Raw genomic sequence first — 19,213 nt, 5'->3', positions numbered from 1 at the left:
ACTGAACAGCTATTTTAGATTTGACATAAGTGTGCTCGATAGCTGTTTAAAGAATGCAATAAATGTACTTACCAAATATTTCCCCTCCACTAGCATATTCTGTCACCAGATAAATCATCCGTTCTGTCTCCATAACCTAGTGCAAAGGCAGGAAAGTGACAGACAGTGACACAAGTGATAGGCTGACATCATAGGAAGAGAAACTAATAACTCCTCCTTTGTCATTTGAAATATTAATAATCATTACTACTTAAAGGAAACTTAAAACATTGGTGGGAGTGGACATATAAATGTTATTAAGAAGAAAGGGAGAAAAGATCTTCCTCCAAGTTCTTAAAAGTAGGAAATATTTACTAGTTGAGAGAGTTCTTTTGTTGTTCCATGAAGCCTCTGTAATCTCTCTTAAACTCCACAAAACTGAGAAACAAAGAAGCTGACAAGAACCCAAAAGTTCAAATTTAACATCGATCACTTTAAGCTCAAAATGTTCCCCCCCAAAATCTAACCAAACAAAACAGCCTTAGGGAAAACAATGGGAACCACTCAAAAACTGCACAGAAATAACATACGGGTGTGTTTTTTAAAAAATAGAAATGACAACTTTCCTTTCTACTGCCCACTTATCAATAATGTAAATATTCAACACTTCCAGTAACAAACTATTCATACGTGTTTTGTCTGGTCTCTATTTTGCTAATATGTATTTATATATAGTTTTTAAAAATATTTTTAATCCTCACCTGAGGATATGTTTTTATTGCTCTTAGTTAAAGGAAGGGGGGAGAGAGAGAGACATGGATGCAAGAGAGAAACATCGATTGACTGCCTCCTGCGTGCATCCCAACCTAGGATTGAACCCACAACCTTCTGGTGTACAGGACTACGCTCCAACTAACTGAGCCACCTGGCCAGGACTACATATAATTTTTTACATATGTATATATGTGATATATTATAATTATAATTACATAAACATGCAATATAGTATATAAATATAATATAATAAATGATGATTATTACATATATTTTGCTAATATTTGTTCCTGTTTAAATTAGTTGTAGTATGTTGTCAGTTCCTTTTTCCTTTTTACCTTTTTCATTAAATATATATATATATATTTTAAAAATATATCTTTATTGATTTCAGGGAGGAAGGGAGAGGGAGAGAGAAAGAAATATCAATGATGAGAGAGTCACTGACTGGCTGCCTCCTGCACGACCCCTACCGGGGATTGAGCCTGAAATCCGGGAATGTGCCCTGACTGGGAATCAAACCGTGACCTCCTGGTTCATCGGTTGACGCTCAACCAGACTGGCCTGGTTCATTAAATATTTTTAAAATAAGATATGAGTATATACTCTCATTATAAACATTTTAAGTACCTATAATATAAACACAGACCAAAGGCTTTCCTCTTCCCAAACCCCTACATTTTATTCCCCAGAGGAAACACTGTGAATAACTTATTCTATATCATTCTAGAGAAGTGTTGTCCAATAGAAATATAATAGTATATTTTATTTACCCTAATATGTCCAAAATCAATTCAGAAAGTTTTTACACTAAAATTAATTTACACTAAAATTAATTTAAATAAAATTAAAAATTCATTTCCTCATTTGTTCCAGCCACATTTTAATATTCAATAGCCATGTGTGGCTAGCAGCTATCATATTCAGGCATTCTAGACTTTCACTACACTTCAGAGTTAATAATTTTGTTAAATTATTTCCCAGTTACATTTTATCTTTGACATCTTTACACATTAATACCATATAACTATAACAGTATTATGCATTATATTACAATAGATTACTTCTCTTTTTCAATGGTTTCATGGTACTCCAGTGTATATGTGCACAATTTAATTTCCCAATCTAATAACTGTATCATTCTTTTTTCTCTTCAATTTTTAAAAACTCTATATAGCCATGGCTCAATTGGTTGAAGTGTCTGTGCACCAAAAGCTTGCCAGTTTGATTCCCAGTCAGGGCGCATACTTAGGTTGCAGTTCAGTCCCTGGCTGGGGGGGTGTATGGGAGGTGGCCGATCAAGGTTTTTCTCATAAATCTCTCTCTTGCTCTCTCTTTCCATTCCCATCTTTCTAAAATTAGTGAAGCATATTCTCAGGTAAGGATTAAAAAAAAAAGCTGAATACTAGTGATATTAGCCCACTGCTTGCAAGCTCTCTCTATATGTTGATTTATATAACAAAAAGTAAGTGCTCTAAATATATGCAAGTCTTTAGAAAAATAATAAAAGAAAAAAATAAATGTGATATTGAATATGTACCCTTTTTACCTCCAGGCCTTTTACTGTTCTATTATTATTAAACTCTTCAAGAGCTCACTTATATTTGGCTAACTCTATAAACCTGAGGAGACTGAAGCTTTGGCAAATGACCTGAAATCTACCTTCATACAATACGAAGACAATTTGACAGCCATTCACCCTGGCAGCTCAGAATCTCCCATTAACAATACAAGCTGCCAGAGAGCAAAATTAAAGCTTAAATGGGAGCACTGTTCAAAGCCAGGGCTGAAAGTATGGAAATTCTTATAGGCTAACGAAATTTTGGGTAAGAAAGGTAAACTTGCAGAATTCAGTTATAAGGTTAATACCTTTAAGTCAACTTCTTGAGAAAGGTCTGCGTTAGGAGCCCTATAATCATATAAGGATGATTTATTTTAAAAGTGAGATCAAGCCCGGCCGGGTGTGGCTCAGCGGTTGAGCAGCGACCTGGGATCCAGGCGATTGGGGTTCGATTCCCAGTCAGGGCACATGCCCGGGTTGTGGGCTGCAGCCGATCAATAACTCTCTCATCATTGATGTTTCTATCTCTCTCTCTCTCTCTCTCCCTCTCCTTTCCTCTCTCTGAAATCAATAAAGATATATTAAAAAAAAAAAAAAAGTGAGATCAAGAAGTTCACTCAGTCTATCAGGATAGGAAGGAAGCAGAGGTTAGACACCCCCGAGTTTGCCAATGCAGGTCTTCAGGAACACCAGAAAGCTTTTACAGGTTTGCTTCTGGGGCACAATGTAAGTGGGGTTCAACATAATTTAGTCTGATAAATTTCAACAAGTCTGCTCTGCTGATCTAGTTCATTATGTGAGTAGCTGCTGTCTGAGGACAGCCCGAAAGCTGTAACCTTAACCACACATACTAACATCATGACATGATTTTTTCTGGGCCAGTAACCATTTAAGGCAGACCAACAGCAGCAAATGAACCACGTGGGTGGTCACTTCCTGCAGAAGTAGGTGATGGCTGTTCTAGTAGAAAGCAGTGAGCAGAAATGACTCTAAGTAGAGGCAGAGCTTGTGGCTGCCAACACAATGCAATTTGAAAAGCACCCCAAAGCCCCACCTCTTCCAAAATAACACTTCCACCAGCCTGCTAAGGCAAGATCCTCCCCTCCGATCTGGCTTAAAATTCCAGCAATTAGATTTACTGCTTTTGCAGTAAGGCAAGGGAATCATTTTTTATGATAGCATGGAATACTCATGTTTCTTAGACAGGTAAGAAAACTAAATTAAAAGTCTCTTCCATTATACAGACTCAATCTCTTGGTTATCAAAATAATCAAATGCTACACCTTGGAAAACTAAAAACTAAGTCAAGACACTACTAGAATAGAAAATAGGTAGATTCTGACTGATACAAAAAGCCATACTTAAAATATCCTTTGCCATCATAATTCATAACATTATCACAGAAATTAGTATTCAAATAATGTTATTTTAAAATGTTATATTCATCTCTGGCTTTTCATCTCTCTGAACACTGTTTCTTTTGAGTTTCCCATTCGGTTTTAGGATTCTGATCTAAATAAATAGGTTCTCATCATCTTCTGAATAATCTTTTTATGTAATTGTCATTAAGAATGGCACCCAAGTTTTAAAGAACAAATTTAAAATGCCTGTGTGGGCATTTTAAACAGCCAGAGGAAACATGAGTCCTGCAGGGGATACCATGGAGGGAAATACTAGGGTGGACATAAGAACACAGAAACAAAAGAAGCTGCAGATGTTCACCACCCACCGCTTTTCCAAAGGCCGGTTTTTTGTTGCCATACAATAAGCCACTAGGGTTCCCACCTGGTAAAGCCTGATGATATGTGGGTGGCAAAGCATCTTCATAATTTGAACTTCCCGGAAAATCTTCTTCAGGTTTTCTTCATCTAGCTGGGTCTTGTCTATGATCTTGATAGCAACCTGACAACAGGGGAGAAAATTTACTCTGATGCATCATTAAAAGCAGTTGACTAAGGAAAATTAAATTCACTTTAAAACATTATATTCCACAAAACACAAGCTGCCAATATTTTGTTTACAGAATGACAATGAAGAAAATGAATTTACTCTTTTTAAAAAGACAGGAAATGGATTTTTAGCAAATTTGTCTCAGAGGAACAGACTCAAAAGCTAATGAGTCTTCTGCCATTTCTTAAATTGCTCCTACAGTAAAACCCTGTGACAAAGTACTTCATTACTACATAGATGTGGTTACAGGCTGAGTAAATTATGCGTTGATGCAGAGAATGTATGTAGGGCCTCTTATTAAGACAATAAACTTATATTGTAAGTAGAGATGATTTAGTAAGCTTCAACGAGAAATTGCAAAGGTGTGTTCCACATCTCGACAGGCGCTTGTATAGCTCAATAATGGTGGTGGTGGTGGTGGTGGCGGTGGCAGTAACCATATACTGAAGATTTTCTGTGTGCCAGACATAATTCTTAGTGCTTTGCAAGTACTAACTCATTTAAACCTCACAACACCCCATATTATTATTGTTAACCTTGTTTTACAAATATGGAGACTGAGACACAAAGAGATACCATTTATATGCATAGATCCAGGATTGAAGCCCAAGTAGCTTAGCTTTGGAGTCAAATTCTTTTTTTCTTTTTTTTTTTAAATATATCTTTATTGATTTCGGAGAGAGGAAGGGAGAGGGAGAGAGAGCGAGAGAGAGAAACATCAACGATGAGAGTCACTGATCGGCTGTCTCCTGCACGCCCCCGGCTGGGGATCGAGCCCACAACCCGGGCATGTGCCCCGACCGGGAACCGAACCCCGATCGCGGATCCCAGGTGGACGCTCAGCCGCCGCGCTGCGCCCGGCGGGGCTGGAGTGAAATTCTTACTAACAACAGGGTAAGAACCCGAAGGTCCTTCTGTCCTGTGGAGATGCACGGCATCAGCACGAACGCCTGTTCTTCTGCTCGTTATTCTGAAAATACCCAGCAGCACAAACGTTTTAAAACAATGAAAGGTGAACTTTTTAAAAAACCTACTCAATCTAAACTTCCCTTTTATTCTTAGTGAAATATTCAAAATATTGTGGTGCCTCTAAATATCTCTGTATGTCAGTTCCAATAACTCAATCAGTATGTAATCAATGAGTATTAGTTGGATGAAGGACCAGGACTAGGCAAATTTTAGCCCCTTTCAATTCTTAAAATTTTGTGATTCTAAACACTGGGAGAGGTAGAGAGAAGTCATACTTATTTAAGCAAAAAAGAAAAACCAAGAAAGCAAACTATCAATACTAAAAATGTTTAGCCCAGAGAAACGAGCACCGCGTGGGTTCTGCCCGGCAGATGCCTCGGGTGTGTGCTGGCCAGCGTGAAGGAACGGCGCTGTGAGGGCTGCAGAAGGTAGAATGCGGACCAGCGGGAGACAGGCACAAGGAGGCAACTGTTAGCTAAATTCAAAGAGTAGTTAAGCCCTGCCTAATGACAGAATGTAATAAAATGAGCTGCGTGCAGCTTGAACTACAAAGATTCACCAGACATAGCCTCAACTTCAAGGAACTTTCACAAGTCAGTAGGGAAAGAAACATGTGGAACAAACAGTACAGTGTTGAAAATACAATCAGGAAAGCTTTGGACAAGGTATAAGGTACTTTGTACAAGGAACAATAATAGCGTGTGACCTTCACCTGGGGGAAAAGAAGTAGACATAGGGAAAGACTTCACAAAGAAGGCATATCTTGGGAAAGAATTGGGATGGGTAGAAAGGAGGGTAAAGAATTTCATGAGGAGAAATAGCAAAATTAACAAATCTCACCAGCTGTTTGATCTCTATAAGAAGTCTTGAATCATATGACCCCTAACCACTAGCATTTCCACTCTTCCCATTACCGCACCAAGTCACATACATACTCACTCTGGCAACTGGTCTGGCATCTGTACCTAGTTCTTTAAGAACAGTTCCCAAAACAAAAAAAATCAGAGTACATAAAGTCCTTTTATAGAATAAAGTCCTTTTATAAAATAAATACACACGAATAGCACATTACAGTTTACAGAGTACTTTCATATATAGGGTGTCCCAAAAAAAATGTATACACTCTTAGCTCAATTGATGTTTCTTTCTTTTCAGATTTAACTCATTGGAATTAATAATTATTCAAAGTATGTATACATTTGGGGGGGGGGCACCCTGTATATAATAAGCTTAGAAACTCACAGAAGTGCTGGAAAATGGGTTACAGGTATACCTAAGGTTGTGGGTAGGTGACAATGGAAGTCCAGTCTCAAAGAACCTCGTTTGTGTACCTCAGAGAAAATATTTTCATATTCTGTGTGTGCCACTATGCACAAAAGGTTGGGAAGCACAACTAGGATTTGTTGATTGTTAACTGTCCAAAGACTGGACCTGAAATCTCTTATTCTGCCCATGTCTACAATGGATAACATAGAAAAAGTAACAGGGGATTGGAGAGTGGAGGTGTGGAATGAGAGTCTTCAATGCACATGACAATATTTTTGTGCTTTTTCACCCCTGAAAGAGTACTGGGTCACACTGTAATTGGGAGAGTCATACAGGGGACTCCTGGTTCACAGTGGATTCAATCTGAATTTCATTTACATTCTGAGGAAACAGGACATTCATAACGTAAAGAGAAAACCAAACCTAATCATCTATAAGAACAAAGTTGGCTATTAAGATCTTATAACATATACTAAGCAATTAATAAGTATTTTTAATATAAGATAGTAGCATAGTATGGATGTACTTTTAGATTTCTTAACAAGAAATCTATCTGACCTCACATAAAGAGAACATGATAATACATACTAAAAGGTATTATCTCTTCAGGGAAAAGTGCATTAAGTATATAATCTGTCTTAGAAGACAGACACAAAGAGATTTTGAAAACATCTACTCTTTTTTTTGTTGTTGTTAATCCTCACCTGAGGATATTTTTTCCATTGTTATTTCTTAGAGAGAGTGGAGGGGAGGGAGAGTTAGAGAGAGAGAGAGAGAAACATCGATGTAAGAGAGACGTTGATTGGTTGCCTCCCACAGGCTTCCCCAATGGGGGCTTCAGTTCAAGTCTGCAACAGAGGTACATGCCCTGGATGAGGAATTGAACCCATGACCCTTCAGTCTGCGGGTAGACGCTCTAACCACTGAGCAACACAGGCCAGGGCAACCTGTCTACTCTTCAGTAAGACTCAAGATTCAACAAAACACAGAAAGGTGAAGCTTTGCCTAGCAGCTGAATATAGTGCAAAAAGGAAGGAGGACTCTGGTGTCTGGAATTGTCCCTTAGGGTATAATCTTGAGCAAGTTAATTTTTCTTTAGCTCCGTATCTATAAAATGTGGGCAACTATAGAATACATATTATAGGTTGTAGGGAATTAACTGAGCTAATGCATGCAATCTGCTTAGTATAATGCCTGGCATGAGGTAAACACACAATATACATTAATTACATGTACTGCTATTATTTATTCTACTTTTCTGGAATCAAGCCTTAAACTTTAGGCATTACTCTGCAAAAATTAAATTTGAGTCACTAAGTAACAAAATCCAGGATCTGAAACACATCAATTCCTTACTCAAGGAACTAGTTGGGGGACCCAGAAGCAAAATACCTAACAATTTGTGGGTAGCACACAGAATCCACTGGCTGCTTCCAGCTGATGTGCAAAGAACATAGAAGGAATAGAACTGGGGGGAAAAATGCATTCCATTCAGGAAAGTCACACGGAACCTCAGGATGGAACCCACAGCAAGACTTGACCCTGAGGGCTGTGCCAGAGAGAGTGGTCTGCTTCTTCACAGCAGGCTGGGCCCCGTCCATCCTCCATGCATACTGAGCAGCTACACCAGCAAGGAGGGCACTCAGTGCCACTTGGTACACGTGCCTGATAAAACCACTCAACAGAAAAGGCAACTTCCTAAAGCTCCTACCTTCACTGTAAACTGGAAAGTGGAGGTTCTCTAAAGAGCAGAAAAATACCAATGAGACAGAGAAACTACGCCATCAGAGAGCAGGTAGCTGGCAAGCAGGTATGATTATTTTGAGGATTATTACGTTTTACTGCAACAGATTATTAGAGGCTATCTTATAAAGATTTTAGCATAAAGTACACACCAGCTGCTTGAAAAATTAAATGTGTCCAGAGGAAGAAATAAATTGGAGGTAAATAGAAAAACCCTCAAAGAATTTGGTGCTGAAAATCTCTGAATCACATACTTGCACTACACATAAAAAGTACAAGAAGAAAACTTCTAACACATTACCAAGTGACCATATATTTCTTAAGTTTGCCTGCTCTACACATAATTCTTTTATCTTGCAATGAGCATGATTTTGTGAACTGACACTAATATTAACTAAGCATGGCATTGTATCAAATATATTGCTAAACAGATAGACCGTGAGAGTCCTTAAGAATTTCACTACCCAATATATTTCCATTCAACAAATTCTTCTTTTTCCATTGGCATGTGGTACAAAAAAATTAAATTGAGATTATGCCAAATTTAAAGTCACAGTTCTTTATCATTCATTCTAGAAGGGGAAAAAATAGCCATTATCCCCCTTTAATTCTTACTTCTAAGCCACAGTTCTTTCGACTCTTACCTCATTTTTGTAAGCACAGTAATGCTCATAGGTAATAAAGTTGAAAAAAACAGTGGTTTCTTCACAACAGCAATAATTCACTTGTATATCCTGATATCCTAATCACAGGAAAGATAAGGTAATAAAATAAAAGCCAATAAGCCAAGGAAAAGTTCGATATTAAGATCAAACCAAACCATCCTTCCTCTTTACCCATCTGCAATAAGTAGGTCTCTTCACTCAGGGATGTGCTACAACAAATGGACTGTACTACTTGGAAGGACAATGCAAAGCCTACAAGTGCTAAAATTCCTCCAAAAAGAAAAAAAGTGCTGCCTTATACTAGTAAGCATATGCACCATTTATCACTTCACAGAACACTGTAAAAAGAATGAATGCTTTTAAGAAGGGAAGAGAAAACATTATGACAATGTGAAGAAAAGTTTATTTTGCCCAGCCAGGTGTGGCTCAGCGGTTGAGCATCGACCTAGGATCCAGGAGATCATGAGTCCGATTCCCAGTCAGGGCCCATGCCTGGGTTGGGGGCTCGATCCCCAGTAGGGGGCATGCAGGAGGGAGCCGATCAATGGCTCTCTCATCATTGATGTTTCTCTCTCCCTCTCTCCCCCTCCCTTCCTCTCTCTGAAATTAATAAAAACATATTTAAAAGAAAAGTTTATTTTTCTCAACATTCTTTTAGGAAAAGATCTACTACTCATTGAAAAGTCCTAAAACTTAGGCAGATAACAAACTTTTGTCATTGTGAATTACTTTCAGCTCAGATCTAAAATCATTTTATGGTCTAGATCTGTGTTGTCTAATACAACATACAATAGCCACATGTGACTGCTGAGCACATGAAATGTGGCTTGTCCAAACTGATGGACTATAAATGTAAAATATACACCAGATGTCAAAGCCTTAATATCAAAAGACAATGTATACTATCTCATTAATAAATTTTATATTGATTACATGAAGAAATACTATTTTAAGCCAATTAAAACATCTTATTAAAATGAATTTCAATAAAAAGGCAACCTATGGAATGGGAGAAAATATCTGCAAACCACTTATCTGATAAGGGGTTAATATCCAAAAATATACAAGGAATTTATACAACTCAATAGCAAAAAACTCCGAATAACCCAACTGAAAAATGGGCCAAAGATTCTAAACAGTTATTTTTTCAAAGAAGACATACAAATGGCCAACAGGTACATGAAAATGTGCTCGACATCACTAATCATCACCGAAAATACAAACCGAACTACAATGAGATTATCACCTCACACCTATTAGCATGTCCATATCAAAAAGACAAAAGATAACACATGCTGGCAAAGAAATGGAGCAAATATACACTACTGGTGGGGCTATAAACTGGTGCAGCCACTATGGAAAATAGTATGGTGGTTCCCCAAAGGATATTGGCCCCTTGTCAGATGTATCACTGGCGAATATGTTCTCCCACTGAGTGGGTTATCTTTTCATTTTGTTGCTGGTTTCCCTTGCTGGGCAAAACCTTTTTAGTTTAATGTAGTATCATTTGTTTATTTTTTTGTTTCCTTTGCCAAGGAGATATATCAGAAAAAATTATTGTTGAGAGAAATGTCTGAAAATTTACTGCCTATGTTTTCTTCTAGGATTTTTATGGTTTCAAGTCTAACTTTTAAGTCTTTAATCCATTTTGAGTTTACTCTTGTGTATAGTGTAAGGATGTAGTCTCTTTTTTTTTTTTTCTTTTGGACGTATCTGTCCAACTTTCCCAACATTATTTAATGAACAGACTATCTTTACCCCATTGTATGTTTTTGCTCCTTTGTCAAATATCAATTGACTATAAAGGCGTGCATGGGTTTATTTCTGGGCTCTCTATTCTGTCCCACTGATCTATGTCTGTTTTTATGCCAGCATCATGCTGTTTTGATTACTATGGCCCTATAGTATAGTTTGATATCCAGTGGCATGATTCCTCTAACTTTGTTCTTCTTTCTCAAGATTACTGTGGCTATTCAGGGTCTTTTGTGGTTCCATGTAAATTTTTGGAATGTTTGTTCTAGTTCTGTGAACTACGCCACTGTTATCTTGATAGGAATTGTGCTGCATCTGTAGACTGCTCTAGGTAGTATGGACATGTCAATAATGTTAATTCTTCCCATCCATGAACACAGTATATGCTTCCACTTATTTGTATCTTCTGTTTTTTTATTTTAATTTAGTTTTATTGATTTTAGAGAGAGAGAAAGGAAGAAGGGAAGAGAGAGAAACATCAATGTGAGAGATAAACATTGATCGGTTGCTTCCCATACACGCCCCACCTGGGGAATCAAAACCCACAACCTGGGTATGTGCCCTGACCAGGAATCAAAGCAACTTTCCAGTGTATAGGACAACACTCCAAACAACTGACTCATACCAGCCAGGGCTATTTATATCTTCTTCAAATTCTTCCTTCAGTGTCTTATAACTTTCCTGGTACAGGTCTTTTACATCCTTAGTTAAATTTATTCCTAAGGCATTTTATTTTTTTTGAAAAAATTGTGAATGGGATTGTTTTCTTAGTTTCCCTTTCTGATAGTTCATTATTGGTGTATAAAAATACAACTGATTTCTGGATATTTATTTTGTATCCTGCTACTTTCCTGAATTCACTTATCAGTTCTGGTAGTTTTTTGGTGGAATCTTCAGGGTTCTCTATATACAGTGTCATGTCATCTGAAAATAATGACAGCTTTACTTTTTCCTTTCCAAGTTGGATGCCTTTTATTTCTTCTTGTGTGATTGCTGTGGCCAGGAATTCCAGTACTATGTTGAAAAATAGTGGTAAAAGTAGACATCCCTGTCTTTTTCTCAATCTTAAGGAAAAGGCTTGTAGTTATTGCCCATTGAGTATGATGTTGACTATGGTCTGTCATATGTGGCCTTTATTACATTGAGAAATGTTCCCTCTAGTCCCACTTTGCTGAGTTTTTATCATAAAGGGGTGCTGGAATTTATTAAATGCTTTTCCTGCATCTATTGATATGATCATGTGGTTTTTAATCCTTCATTTCGTTTATGTGATGCATCGCGTTTATTGATTCGTGGATATTGAACCAACCTTGCATCCCCCGAATAAATCCCACTTGATCTTGGTGTATGATCTTTTTAATAAATTGCTGGATCCGGTTTGCTAATATTTTGAGGATGTTAGCATCTGTGTTCAATAGGCCTATAATTCTCTTTCTCTGTAGTATCTTTATCTGGTTGTAGAATTAGGATAATGCTAGCCTCATAAAATGAGCTTGGGAGTCTTCCCTCCTCTTGAATTTTTTGGACTAGTTTGAAGAAGGATAGGTGTTAGTTCTTCCTTGAATGTTTGGTAAAATTCACCTCTGAAGCCACCCAATTCAGGACTTTTGTTTGTTGGGAGTTTTATTATTGTTCTTATTATTACTGCTTGAACTTCATTAGTTATAACCTGTCTGTTTAGATTCTCTGATTGTTCCTAATTCATTTAGAAGGATTGTGTGTTCTAGGAATTTATCAATTTCCTCTAGATAGCCCAATTTGTTGACATATAGTTGTTCATGTTTTCTTACAAACCAGCTCTTGGTTTCATTGGTCCTTTGTATTTTTTTTTTTTTTTTTAGGTTTTATTATTTCATTTATTTTTGCTCTCATCTTTATTATTTCCTTCCTTCTACTCACTTTGGGCTTTGTTTACTGTTCTTTTTCGAGTTCCTGTAAGTGTAAAAGTTACATTATTTATTTGAGATTTTTCTTGTTTCTTGAGATAGGCCTGTAATGCTATGAATTTCCCTCTTAGAACTGCTTTCGCTGTGTTCCATAGATTTTGGGTTGTTGTGTTCTCACTTTCATTTCTTTCAAGGTATCTTTTGATTTCTTCCTTGATCTCATTGTTAACACATTCACTGTTTAGTAACATGTTATTTAGCCTCCATGTCTGTGTGTATTTTTCAGTTTTTTTCTAGTGTCATACCATCATAGTCAGAGAAGATGCTTGATATGATTTTAATCTTCTTAAATTTATTGATTTTTGTCTTGTGTCATAACATACGGTCTGAATATGTAAAGCAAATATTGATGGATATAAAGGAAGAGACTGACAGTAATATAGTCATAGTAGGGTATTTTAACACCCTATTGACATCAATGGATAGATCTTCCAGAGAGAAATCAACAAAAATACAGTGGCCTAAAGTGACACACTAGATCAAATGAATTTAATTGATATTTTCAGAGCATTTTACCCCAAAATAGCAGAATATATATTCTTTTCAAGTGCACATGGAACATTTTCTAGGAGAGACCATGTTAGGAGATGCTTTGAAAAGAGAGGAAGATTGGGCAGAAAAAGAATAATGGTTGTAAAGAAATGTTCTGAAATAAAATAAAAGCAGGCAGAAGTTATTTCAAGGAAAAATTTAAAGTTATGGTAGGAAATTAAGCTATGAAAGATGAAATGTTTGTCACAGAGAAGGTGAGACAATGTGAATAAAGAACTCTGCATTGGCCTGAATTGTGAGGTTAGAAGGAGGCAGAAAGCTGAATGCATTCAAAGATGAATTTTCTTAATGAAATATATGTGGAGTGCCAGCTCATAGGTAAAAATAACACAGACTCACAGAAGGATTATGCTCTTCCAAAGAACAGCATTTATCAAGGAGGCTGTGTATTGTTAAGCATATTTAGACGTAGCACCTAGAACACTCCAAGTGTTTTAAAGCACCAGCTGGAAAGAGAAATACAGTCAACTGGCACAGCATAACTTCCTTAAGCTTCCCCAAAGGAGGTTTACTGCATTGTGGATCTTGCTAACCATACAATGGTAGTGTTGTTCCTGGTGAACACAGTCAGCCACAGTTCATATTTTAAATTGTCTTAAATTAAATTAATATGGCGTAAGGCCTAATAATATAGCCTGCAGGAGAAGGAAGCTGAGTGAACCAAGGAAACATAACCACAGTTGAAAAACTATCCTAAATTCCTCATCTCTTATATCTCCCAATTACTTGGTAATGAAGAGTTAAGGAAAACAGGAAGCAATCTCTATTAAAATCAGATAGCATCTTATCCTTCCTATTTCTAAACTCTCATATCCTTAGGTGCCAGTAGTGTGAGCTAATTGTTTGTCAAGACATACATCTTGTCAAACCATTCACTTCTAGTCTGAATGGTTATGACACCAGGCTGTCTTCTCTGTGGCAGCCCAGAGTTAAAAAGCCACCTTCCCTGTGTCTGTCAGGACCACTGCACCAAGTACCTTCTGAGGAGCTTTTCTAATCACAGCTGCACACCATCAGTGCTGGCAGAAAATACCCCTCTGGGATTCCATCAAAATGGGAATATATTGCATTATGGTGTTTTGCACTTGTTCTGGATTCAATGAGTTCTTTATATTTAGTAGTCATCACATTTTTTACTCAAACAGATTTTATTTCCATAATAAATATTTGCATTTCATGTACTGAACAGTAAAGTTTAACTTAAATCACTCCCCTAGAAAGTCTAATGGTAAATATAAATTAATTCTCAAACTTCTGATATTTATGTTAAGGGTGAGGGTGAAATAATTGATAAACAACAATAGCAAAGAAAAAAATGAAAAACTGTTCCATTCATATATAATATATGGGTTATAATATATATTATATTTACGTTAATATTATTGTTCACATTAAATGTTAAAATGCAACTAAATGATGTATGTGCTTAAATAACAGAGTTAACATTTAATAAGACTGTCCATCCTTTCCCTTAGCAAGATTACATACATCTTAAATTCTAACCTGTGATAGTTCTAAACTGACATTACTATACAAGTGTAGAATTTTGAAAAGCTGCTAAAATAACACCAAGAATTTTACTTTAAATTTTTAACCATTAGAATCACTTTAATCATTTATTATTTAATTTACTAAGCAAAAATCAACCCATTACCACTGTCTAGTGAACCCTCTTTTGATCTAATGACAATATTACTTTTAAGCAAATTAGTATGACCCCAAATTAATTGCCAAAGAGACCCAAAAGACTCTCCAGACATCAGCTATAGTTTCATTTGAAATAGACATATTTGCATAAATCTTTTTAGAAAAATAACAGACCCTGAGAAACTCCATGTAGAAAATCACAAGGATGAGATTTATGACATGAGAAAATGGAGAATGTAGACTGTTGGAAGGAACTAAAATGTTAATTGATAATAACTTCATACTAAAAATAATTATTACTCCCTCATAGCAGCACAGTTTATAATAGCTATGATCTGGAAACAGCCCAAGTGCCCATCAGTAGATGAGTGGATAAAAAAGCTGTGGGACATTTACACCATGGAATACTATGCAGCTATTAAGAAGAAGGGTTCCTTACCCTTTGGGACAATATGGATAAACCTGGACAGTATTATGCTGAGCGAAATAAGCCAGGTAGAAAAAGACAAGTGTCACATGATCTTACTCATATGTGGACTCTAAAGGAGATAATAAACTGATGAACACAATAGATTCAGTGACATAAAAGCATGGAACAGGCTGACGAATCTCAAGGGAAGGCGGGAGTGGGTGGGGAGACATTAACCAAAGAATTTATATGCACATATACATAACCCATAGACACAGACAATAGTGTGGTGAAGGCCTATAGAGGGGAGTGGGTGGAAGGGGTCAATGGGGGAAAAAGGGGACATCTGTAATGTTTTCAACAATAAAGATAAATTAAAAAATAAAAATAACTTTAAAAAATAAAATAAAAGCCCTCTGGATTTTTCCTGAGGTGTCTGGGTCACAGAGTTCTACAGGGATCACATAGCAGTCTTTGAAATAAAGTGAAAGAAAAGGCCTCCAATAAATCGAATGCACTTTTCTGAGTAGAATACGGCACAGAATAAAGGGCTCAGTGTAGGGAGGAGGAAAGCTAACATATACAGTAGCAGAATCTCTTCCCCTCTGAACAGAGCCTCGAAGGAACCTTAATACATAAGACAGGAAAAGAAAAAGAACCTATTCTTGTTAACCCTGAGGATAAGGTTCAGAGATAGACAAACCTTTTTAGAACACTAGGGCTCAGGAGAACAATTCAGAAATCAGAGACAGCAAAAAGATCACTGAATTGAGAGGTGAGATCTAGAGTTCAATTCTCAACTCCATTTCTAAGAACCGTTTGTGACCTGGGGCCAATCACCTTGCCTCTAATAGTCCTCAGTGTCCTCACCTATTAAATAAAAGGTGTGCCTGTTTGCAGCTTGAAAGCAGAGATATCAAAACAGGTTGTGCTGATTCCTAATTTGAGAGATTTGGGTTTGCTTTTAAATATACATGGGGAAATTTCTAATGTGTGGGACAGGAACAATGTGTTAAGAGTCTTCAAAGAAAAATAAATGTAAGAAGTTCTGACCCTCGACTCCCCAAATCTGTTTTTTAACCAAAAAGGATGAAGAAAGCTAGGGTTTCTTTGTCCTCTGGTTCCTCCAAAGTAGGTCAGGTCTGTGTGTAATTATTGGGTTTCATATTCCTTAAGAAAAGGAAGAGATGTCAATGCATGGAGGTTTTTAATAAACAACAGACTCAGGCAAAAGGGTACCTCAGCTGCTGACCAAAAAAAATAAACGAAGGAACAGTCTTTTGTTTTTAACAATAGTAAGCCAATTTTAAGACAGGATAAGAGGCCTGATTTCTTACTCTAAAGCTACAACCACTAAACTTGAACTTGTAGATAATTACTCCAAGCTTCATCTTCTACTTAGGCATGCTCCCTACTTAACAAGACTGACACAAAGAAACTGTAAAAATTAAATTCAAAATATATCTACTGGAGGAGTTTACATGCAAGAACGCCTACCAAAATATTAATTAAGAATATATAATTACCAAAATTATTTCCTTAGAAAAGAATCACTGCAGGGTTCCTTTCAACAATATGCTCATCAAAATTTTTACACTGTTAAAGACGTCCCACCTCAAGATATCCACTATACTAAAATTTATGCTATAATTCCTTTGCTTTTCTTTACAATCTTACCATATACGTATCACCAGACACCATATTTCTTAGGTGTGCCTATTCTTAAATTTTATGAAAATAGGATGTTACTATTTTAACTGTCTTTTTCGATCCTTATTATATTTATACTATTCCTCCATGAAGATGAATGTAGTGGCGCCTAATCTGCTCTGTGCTAAGTAGTAACCCCTGTATGAATATGCCAGATTTATTTACTGCTGTACAGTTGCTAAGACATTTGGGTTGTTCCTATGTTTAGCTATTAAGAACAGTACTTATTCTTATGTTTCCTGGGCCATGAGTGCAAGAGTTTCACCAGGGTTACTTAGGAATCACTAGTAAAGCCAAAATGGTTGCATCCAACCGTGAGACTGTTTCCACTGCTCCATGTCATCTCCAACAACTGTTGTTTTTTTAAAAAAATATATCTTTATTGATTTCAGAGAGAGGAAGGGAGAGGGAGAGAGAGAGAAAAAACATCAGTGATTAGAGAGTCATTGATCTGCCTCCTGCACGCCCCCAACTGGGGATCGACCCACAACCCCAGCATGTGCCCTGACCAGGAATCGAGCCGCAATCTCCTGGACCCTAGGCCAATGCTCAACCGCTGAGCCACGCCACACCAGGCAACAACTGTTATTTTTCATTTTTCCCAGTCTGGTGGCAGGTAAGGGACAAACAGTTACTCACTGTTTTAATTTGCATTTCCTCGATTATTAAAAAAGTTGAGGATCTTCCCATATGTTCATGGACCATTTGCTTCTGCTTCTGTGAAATAAACTTATTCATGAGTCTCCTATTTCCTTTTTTCTATCTTTTCTCTTTTTTAAAAAAAAGTAATCATTTTTTTAAATGTGTTCATTTTAGAGAGAGTGGAAGGGAGAGGGAGAGAGAGATAGAAACATCAATGAGAGAGAAACATCAGCATTGAGCAGCTACCTTCTGCACAGCCCCGTTGATGACAGAGCCCACAGCCCAGGCATGTGTGCTGACCTGGAATAGAACCAGGGACCTCCTGGTGCATGGGTCAACACTCAACCACTGAGCCACACTGGCCGGGCTCTATCTTTTCTTAATTTGAGAAGTTCCTTTATATTCTGGATAACAAACTTGCCCAATACATCTTCTCATGTTTGGCTTATCTTTTCACTGTCCCTATGGAGTCATCTTTTTGTTTTAGTAAATTTTTTATTGAACGATAACATATATACAGAAATATGACCAAATATTAAGTGTAACTCACACACACAAAAGCAATTTCAGGTTCTCAATAATTCTGAAGAATGTAACGGAAATATCAAGAAGTCTGAGAACCACTAAATCAGAAGTATGTGGTATCTTGTCATCCTCTATGTCACTAAACCTCATGTGTCCCAGCTCTTCTTTTTCTGTACTAAATTCTGGAAATTTTCTTCAGGTCTGACTGTCTTTCATTTCACTCTTCAGCTCTAACCAACCTGTATCAGCAGTCTACTGTTTTTCGCTTATGTTTTTTTCTTTCTAGAAGTTCTACTGACACTGAGATCTTCCTCATCAATTTTGAAGTTCTCTTTATCATGTATTTTAATCCCCTCCTTTATTTCTTTAAAATCTGGAGTCTTTACAAGACTGACTGTTACTGCTGATGTTTGAGTTATCTATCACTGTGTGACACACCACCCCAAAAAGTGGATTAAAACAACCACCACTTATTTTGCCCACAAATGTGCAATTTGTCCATGGCTCAGAAAGGACAGCTTGTCTCTGCTCCATGTGGCATCACCTAGAGACCCACTTTCAAGATGGCTTACCTATGAAGGCTGACAAGTCCAGCACTGGCTGTCAGCTAGGAGCTGAGTTGGTACTATGGGCCTGAGGCCTCAGATCCTCTCCTGTAGTATCTCCATGGACTTTACGGGATTATTCACAGCACAGTAATGGGTTCCAAGAATGAGCAGCCCAGGAAAATACGGAAGAAATGTGTGGCATTTGTAAGGCTTAGCCTCAGAAATCACATAAAAGCACTTCTGTCATATTTTTTTGGTCAAAGCAGTCACAAAAGCTGCCTGGGTTTAATGGAGCGGGACAGAGACTATTCCAAGATGGCAGAATAGCAAGGTTCTAGAAGAGCACATGGGTCGGGAAATATTGTTGCAGCCATCTATGGAAAAGACAATCTGCCACATCTAACTTAGTTGCTTATTTTCTTGTGCAAATTCATGTTTCTTGCAACTTTATGTATAGAAATTCTGTCAGGCCTATCTATAAAGTGTGTTTCAAATCAGACATTTGAATTTGATTTTCCCTAACACTGGGAATCACAACCAACTGGGAGTACTTTCAACTAAGTTATCAGCTTAGA

General features: G+C 37.1%; 1 protein-coding gene across 7 annotated transcripts in view; it reads right to left on the bottom strand.

Annotated features, from left to right (window-relative positions):
• The window catches only part of SIK3 (SIK family kinase 3), a gene marked incomplete at its 5' end in the record, with an annotated part of 260,849 nt that overhangs the window by 120,172 nt on the left and 121,464 nt on the right, over nt 1-19,213 (bottom strand). For all 7 annotated transcript variants that reach the window (XM_081153135.1, XM_081153139.1, XM_081153137.1 and 4 more), the window contains 2 exons: nt 73-136; nt 4,100-4,216. In XM_081153135.1, coding sequence (XP_081009261.1) covers nt 73-136; nt 4,100-4,216 — 181 coding nt within the window. The remainder of the gene's footprint in view (nt 1-72; nt 137-4,099; nt 4,217-19,213) is intronic.

The sequence above is a fragment of the Miniopterus schreibersii genome (assembly GCF_964146895.1).
Source record: "Miniopterus schreibersii genome assembly, chromosome: 12".
Lineage (NCBI taxonomy): Eukaryota > Metazoa > Chordata > Mammalia > Chiroptera > Miniopteridae > Miniopterus > Miniopterus schreibersii.
Note: the sequence above shows the minus strand (reverse complement) of the source record. Positions and strands in the feature narration are given on the sequence as shown.